This window comes from Nestor notabilis, unplaced genomic scaffold (assembly GCF_000696875.1).
Source record: "Nestor notabilis isolate BGI_N333 unplaced genomic scaffold, ASM69687v1 scaffold18630, whole genome shotgun sequence".
Classification (NCBI taxonomy): Eukaryota; Metazoa; Chordata; class Aves; order Psittaciformes; family Psittacidae; genus Nestor; species Nestor notabilis.
In genome coordinates, this window is record NW_009911805.1 from 6,506 (window position 1) to 13,545 (window position 7,040).

The 7,040-nt window shown below is 37.6% G+C and overlaps 1 protein-coding gene across 1 annotated transcript; it reads right to left on the reverse strand.

The window, feature by feature from the left end:
• Positions 1-284: 284 nt before the first annotated feature.
• On the reverse strand, positions 285-6,957 carry FRG1 (FSHD region gene 1; the record flags this gene model as incomplete). Its single annotated transcript, XM_010016524.1, has 8 exons — positions 285-405; positions 1,296-1,406; positions 2,431-2,522; positions 3,285-3,389; positions 3,790-3,904; positions 4,086-4,143; positions 5,084-5,206; positions 6,894-6,957. Coding segments are annotated over 8 exons (705 nt in total), but the record flags the coding sequence as incomplete, so codon positions are not given.
• Between the last annotated feature and the right edge of the window lie 83 nt (positions 6,958-7,040).

The following is a 7,040-nucleotide window of genomic DNA, read 5'->3' on the forward strand; positions in this document are numbered from 1 at the left end:
TTCAATGTGTCAACTATATTTTGCTTTCAAACTTCATCTCTTCAGCCCTTAATGTCTTCTGCCCTGTCTCTTAGTTCAAGTTCCTTTCATCAGCCTTGGAAGACTCAGTGGGTCAATTTATTTCCTATTAAATAATTATCTCACTATTTCAATAGCATGTAGTTTTAGAGCAAATGTAATAGTATTCATTAGTGAAAGGTGACATTAGTTTGATGCTTAATTACAGCTCTCAGGCAATCCTTTAAAAACAATGTAATAAAAACATCAGCAAAACTGCTTCAATAAAAAATAATTACAAAACATTTTACTCTTGTTTTCAATTATGACACCATGATCAAAGCTGCAGAAGAAAATGGATCAGCTGGTTGTCACTTGCAGTATCTATCTGCTTTCACTTTTGCTCTCCTGTATGGAAAAAAGTAATGAAACAAGATTTAGATTAAGACCAAATATGATTCACCAGGGTGTTTTAGCTGTCTCAAAGCATTAAGCTTTAAAAGCAATTTTTCTTAAACTTTACTTTGGTAAAGCTCATAGAAAGTCTATCAATACTCTGGATTTGTTAATTAACTTTGTTTTTTTGAAGGAACTAGAACTGCAGTGTCTAAAGTTAACCTTGTCTTTCCCTTCAAATCATCATGAATTGCATTTTCTCCACCCTGAGGAATGGAATTCAGATTCAGTGTGATTTGAAACGGACACTCAACCTCTGATGTCCCAGGAGTCTTCTCCCATCACCTGCAATTATCAGAACAGTCTTCTGCATTCCACCAACTGAATTAATGTAAATATTTCTACTGTATATTGATACAAAATGTTTTAAAAATCCAAGACAGTTTCTATAGTCTCAGCTCACATGGGGAAAAAGATTATTCCTACTAGACTGCATGAAGAGTGTTCTTAATAAATACTATTTCTCTTTAAAACACAGCTTTCCACTCTCCAAAATGCTTTGGTGCCATAGATATTGAAAATGTTAAAATTAGCTTGATTTTGTGGTTAAAAAGATTTATCCCTCAACTCTTCTGTACTAAACAGACTGAACGACCTACTTAAAGATTTCTGAAACAAGTAATTTCTGAGTAAATCTAAACCTATGAACTTCGGTTTACGAAGTGAAAATGCAGACCACAAAAAGAAGCCAACCCCAGAACTCAGTCAGATCACTGACCCAAGAGGAAATGTTTAACACCCCACCCCATGAAACGTAGCTCTCTTCTGTACCCCACGTTTACTATAATTCCATCTCGCAGTAGCTTTTAAATCAAGACATTATTTCTTGTACTCTGAAGTACCTGTCAAGCAGCATTTCATGAAAAGTGCCTTCTTTCCTGGCTTTTCTAAGGGCTTTTGAATCTTCTTTGCTTATTTTAAGCTTTTTGTCTTGAAAACTTTGGAATTTCTTTCTGTAAGGGGAGGGGGAAAAAAACGTGAAAAAGTGTAACTGCTTTACTGAAAACTTTAAAGAAACAGCTGTGATAAAAATCTTAACTTCTATTACACAGTGGACAGCTGGCTTAATAAAACCCAGCAAATCATTACAGCACCAAATATTGCACTAAAACTTCTATAGATGAAGATATTCAGAGTTTTGGGGTTTTTTTTCAGTCTAAATGGGAGTAAGCCCTGCATGATTAGCGTAATGTCCTTACAAGTTTTAAAGTGCTCCTTCTTCAACTACCAGCATGACAAGTCAGGGAGGGAAAGTATATTGGGTGTAAGCAGCAAGGTGCTGGTATTGGGGAGCTTCAGGTGTGTTCTCCGTGTGAAAGGGCCAGGGGCTGCCATGTGCTGGAGCCACTGCAGGATGCAGATGAGTCCATCAGCAAAGCTGGTGGCACCACTGTGAAAACATAGTTAAGAAAAGGCAAAATGCCACACAGGCAGAGGAGGAGAGGTAAAAACAGAAGTTTTTGAGATGGCAGTGTGAACATCAAGGTCAGAGACAGAAAGGGAGGGAGGTGCTTCAGGCACTAGAGTGAATATTCCCTTCCAGCCCATGGAGAGGACCATGCCTGAACAGGAGAAAAGTGGGACAGGAAAGGAGTGGCAGAGAGCAGCTCTCATGTAGAAATTTCATTTTTTCTTGGGAAAGTAGGTAGAGGAGTCTGGAGTGAAGCTGAGCTTGGGAGGTGGGTGAAGGAAAGGTGGTGTTTTCAATTTTTGTCTTTGTTTCTCACTATCCAAATCTACTTTAATGGGCAATAAATCTAATCAGTTTTCCACAAGTTGAGTCTATTTTGCCTGTGACAGTATCTGGTACGCAATCTCCCCATCTTTATCTCAATCCACGAGCTTTCTCATCCTATTCTCTTGCCTTGTCCTGCTGAGGGGAAAGAGAGTGAAAGGCTGTGTGGGAGCTTGGTCCTTCCAGAGACAGCCCCAAAGAGAAGTGAAAAGAAGTACTTGAACCTGCTCTGAACTACGTACACATAATTGATTTCACACTGTTTAACATTTCCTTTGTCTTCATGTGGAACATCATCTTTCTTCTCAGCTTCTCTTTCAGCACAAGTACGAATCTAGTCATTGAGAAAACAAAACAGAACAGAAAATGCCTATATTTTTAAAACCAGAAGTTCCAGTTTAAAGACAACAACATATCCTTTATAACAGAACGAGAGTCATAGTGACTTTTCAAGTTCACAGATTTCAAACTGGTTAATTCACAACTGGAAACAAACTTCAATAAAAGCAAGAGCTGCCTCTTGGGAAATACTAAGTGTGATCCTTGATACTACTGTAAAACACGATTGCCTTCATCTCAAAGAAGCACCATTACAGTTCTTAGTTTTAGCAGGGGTAAAGTGCCTTTCTCAGAGACTGACTTAAAAATATTATTGCTCTGATAGACACCTACCTCTGTTTGAGGCACACATATATTTTCCATGTCCAGATAAAGACAAGCTTTATACATTCTCTTACTTTAAACATCTCCCCTTCTGCACCATCCTGGTGCAGAACCTTCTCTGTCCCTGCTTCAGTTATAACTGATCTCTTCCATATCAAGCTGTTCAGAACTATCTCAACTATCACACAGACTGTCTTGCCCCCACCCCCAACCCCTTCTTGCCCTTCTGTAGTGGTAAAGTATCTTCCTGTCTCTACTGGAAGCATCTTGGTTTATGCAGCCATGCAGCTCATTTACCTTTCTTGTGGCCAAAGCACTTGACAGCTTATAGAAAGCTATTATAATTGTATTAACAGCAATCTGCAGCACACAGACACTTGCTTGTTTGAATATCTGTGCCAATCCTGAATTAATTGTGGAAGTTATAGATTACCTTTATCATTTCTTCTTCCCCTGCAGTTTTGCTTTTGGCTTCTATGTCTCCCTCTTCATTACATCTAATAAAACGGCTGTTTGCTGCTAGTAATGCCATTTTTTTCTGCAGATATAATATCACATATTGTTAGTATAAAGAGTTTGTATATAATCCTTGATTCATAACATTTATTCTCTACAACATACCAAAAAATTCTGTAAATGCATTTTATTCTTTTATGTAAGGACATGTCAACAGCAAGCCAGTGGACTTGCTGGCTCCTTTATTCTTAAGATGTTTATAGCTGTCAAAATGCAGTAACTTGAAGTATTCTAAGAGTTTCCAATTATAGTAATTACAATTACAGAAATGTATTGCAGCTGGGAAAAAAGAAGTTTAAAAGTTAAAATATGGAAGAGACTGCAAAAGGGTTTTACTCGACAGACAAAGAACATCGATATAGATTAATTCAAAACACAGTCAAATGCTAGGAACATCAAATGAACTATTCCAAACAGCTTACATCTTGGAAGACAGGTTCCCATTGCTCTCTTGACCCTATTGCATCTGAACGTCCAACAACAAGTCCCTCTGAATTTATACCAAGGTATTTGCCATAACCAGACTTCAGAGCAATCCTCAAAGAGAAAATGCAGGAAAGTGACAAAGAATGTTTTTAGTTCAAGCAATTCACAATATCCAACACATCACAAACATTTTTTACTACACAATGTATTTCAAGAGAATATCAAAACATATATTCACACTGGAAACAAAGATAGCAAGTATCAAAGCCAGTAACATTGTCTCAGTAATTACCTTGTATCAGACAACTTTACTGCTGTGAACTGTTCAGGAGGACTAGGGCCTTCATCATCTGAGGAATGAATTTTCCATTAGTTAGGTATGAAGTATTAAACATACAGCATTTTAGCCTGTTAATACTGCAGCTTCAAAAAGAATTAAACATGGCCATTGCTAAATACTATGGAAAGCTGCAATATTTTATTTCTTTAAAAATTCCTTTTTTGAATATTCACTTTAAAAAAAGCAATGCAGGTGCTCATTTAATAGTGTTTACAGCAAGACAAAGATACTCCTTGTGTAAAGAAATTCACAGTTGAGAATGTCTTCTAATTCTGCAGGTGGCTTTGAAAATCTTTGTCTCCTTGTACTGTTATTTTTTCCACAACAAAATGTACTAAGGTTCAGATATGATAACACAACTCAGTACCCTCAAAGCTGCTAGCCTCTCCATCCCCCAAAACCAAAAGGAGAGAGTACTGCCATCATTGCTTTGATCTCACACTGGAGGTGAAACACAGCTCAGGGTTCTGGAGCGCTCCTTGTCTGACTGGGGGCTCTCAAATTCAAAGTAAGGACAAGCTAATTATTCGACCACAGTAGTAGCCCACTTGTGCAGCAACAAAACAAATATATTAAGATGAGGATGTAGCAATAAGCCTTGAAACTCATCTGCCTCAAGTTTCGCTCTTCAAATGACACCATAAAGATTTTATAGGATTTAATAAAAGTTATACTGCTTTTTATCCAGTAAGCAGTATGACCTTTAACAGGTGATCATCTCTAATGCAGTTCAATTTATTGTACATATAAACCAGCAAGAAACTACGTAAGTGAAACTGGCAGTCATTAGGTTTAAGTCATCTGCATGCTATGGCTAGGTTTATTGCATTATTTTATTTGTAATAAGCCTTTCTAGCTGTAAAACTACTTGCCTCTAAGTGAAGCTTAATGTTATGCTTTCATGCCTTTCATTACTAAAACTACTTATTTCCAAATTTCCTGAAACAAACCTTTATGTGGTGCTCCAAGCGTAAACAAGCCATTGTCGAGGGCATGGATGTAAGCTCCTTTATCCATTTCTATAGCTATTGTTCCCGTAATTTCACCAAAATTACTGACAGCCCACCAGTTTCCTAAAATACAAACCCATGACAGTTAACAGAGTAATTACAGCTTCTGATTACAGCAGTTACAGATGGTATTTCTGTGTCTTCTCTGAGATTTGTAGAGATACAACTGCTACTGCCATCTCGAGATCTTCGTGCGTTGTTCTTTAGCACAGAGCAAACTTAACAGTACTGCTGCTGAACTGGGATGTACTGCTGTTCCACCCACCCTGTCATCCCTAGTTACAGGCTCCTGCGCTTCAACCCTTCTTTGTGTTAGTCCATAGAGCAAGTTGATCAATTCAGCACCTTGCAAGGAAGGTATTTCATGTTTCCTTTTTCCTCTGGACCAGTTTTGGGGCCATACCCAATTACTAGATTCTCCAACACAACAGAAACAGAAAAACTGTCTCGTCTTGTTGTTAAAGTACTTCAGGTGAGCTGTAATCCTTAGTCTTAGATTATTCAAGACAATCTATGTTTGAATGTTTGAGCCCCACAGAATTCTACCAAAGTTAGAGGTATCCCTACCCACATGTATGACTTAGAATTATGACATTTGTAGTTGTTAAACAGTAAAACTTTCTCCTGGCGTACAATCTTACAAATATTTGCTACTTAGTTAAGATAATAACTATTTTTAATTAATCTGAATATGATATCTTTTTTCACGTGATAAATTTGGCATGTTATTCTGCCTTGAGCAGAAATAATCTTCCCATATCTTTATAAAACATATAGTTATTTGTCTTGTCCTATACAGTCAGGGCTTGCAGATACATAAATGAATTTTTCTAAACTCTCCCACTTTTTTTGAATTCTGGCTGAATTAAAGAATGTAGAATATCTGTAACGTTCTTCTGATATAAGGCACACCAGCCCATTTTCTCACGTGTGATGATTCGTTTTAACTTCCCCTTGCATTGCTATAAGCTTATGCCTATACAGGCATAATAAAAAAATGACATTTATCCTGCAATGTGCACTGTAGCACAGTGTGCACAGTGTAGCACCAAAGGAGAACAGTCTGCAAAGTTACTGTTTATAAGCATACATGCTTTGATTCTTTTTTATGATAAAGGGAAAAGTGAAGTTATATTTTGTTACTGGTTAATGTTTGTGTCTCCAGTTTGATTAACAGTCGCAAATTTATAATGTGAACACATCACAGCAGCCAAGGAAGTAAGAAAAAGTAAAAACGAAATTAGCCAAAACTCTTTTCTTTTTGAAAGGATAGATTGTCGAGTGAACTAAAGAATGCAGTCAGAAAGTAACTAGTGGCAGAGTAAGAACAGAAAACACAGGAAATCCAACCATTAATTTTCAAGGTGATAGTAACAGAAGATGTAAGTTATTTATATAGAAATACCCTCATTCAATGACAACATCACAGTGCTAAAAAGTCTCTCTTCCAGAAGCAAATACCATCAAAGAGAGAGGAGGGAGGGGTAGAAGAAGAAAGATCCAAGCTGATAATGGCTTGGGATTATATAATAACATACTTCAGCTAAAAAGGTAAGTGGAAAATCCATCCCATTGGTGTCAGAAGTTCCATTTGGAGTCTACAAAAATCCCAACATACAAATAACATTGTAAGAAAGTTACAGATGTCTACAGAACCTACACTTCGTTTGCAAAGCCCCGTAACAACCTCTTCAGTTTCGCTATCCCCTACAGTTCCCACACTGTCACGTAGTTCTGGAAAGCAGCTCACCAACAATATCAAGCTGCTCTGCCGCATCCTCTTCCCTTTTCCTTTTTTTCGCCTTCTGCTTTTTCTTGCTGAAAAGAGATGCAAATAAATAAGAAGGTGCCTCCGACCCGGCCCTTTCCCCAGCGAGCTTGCTCTCTCGCACGGCCT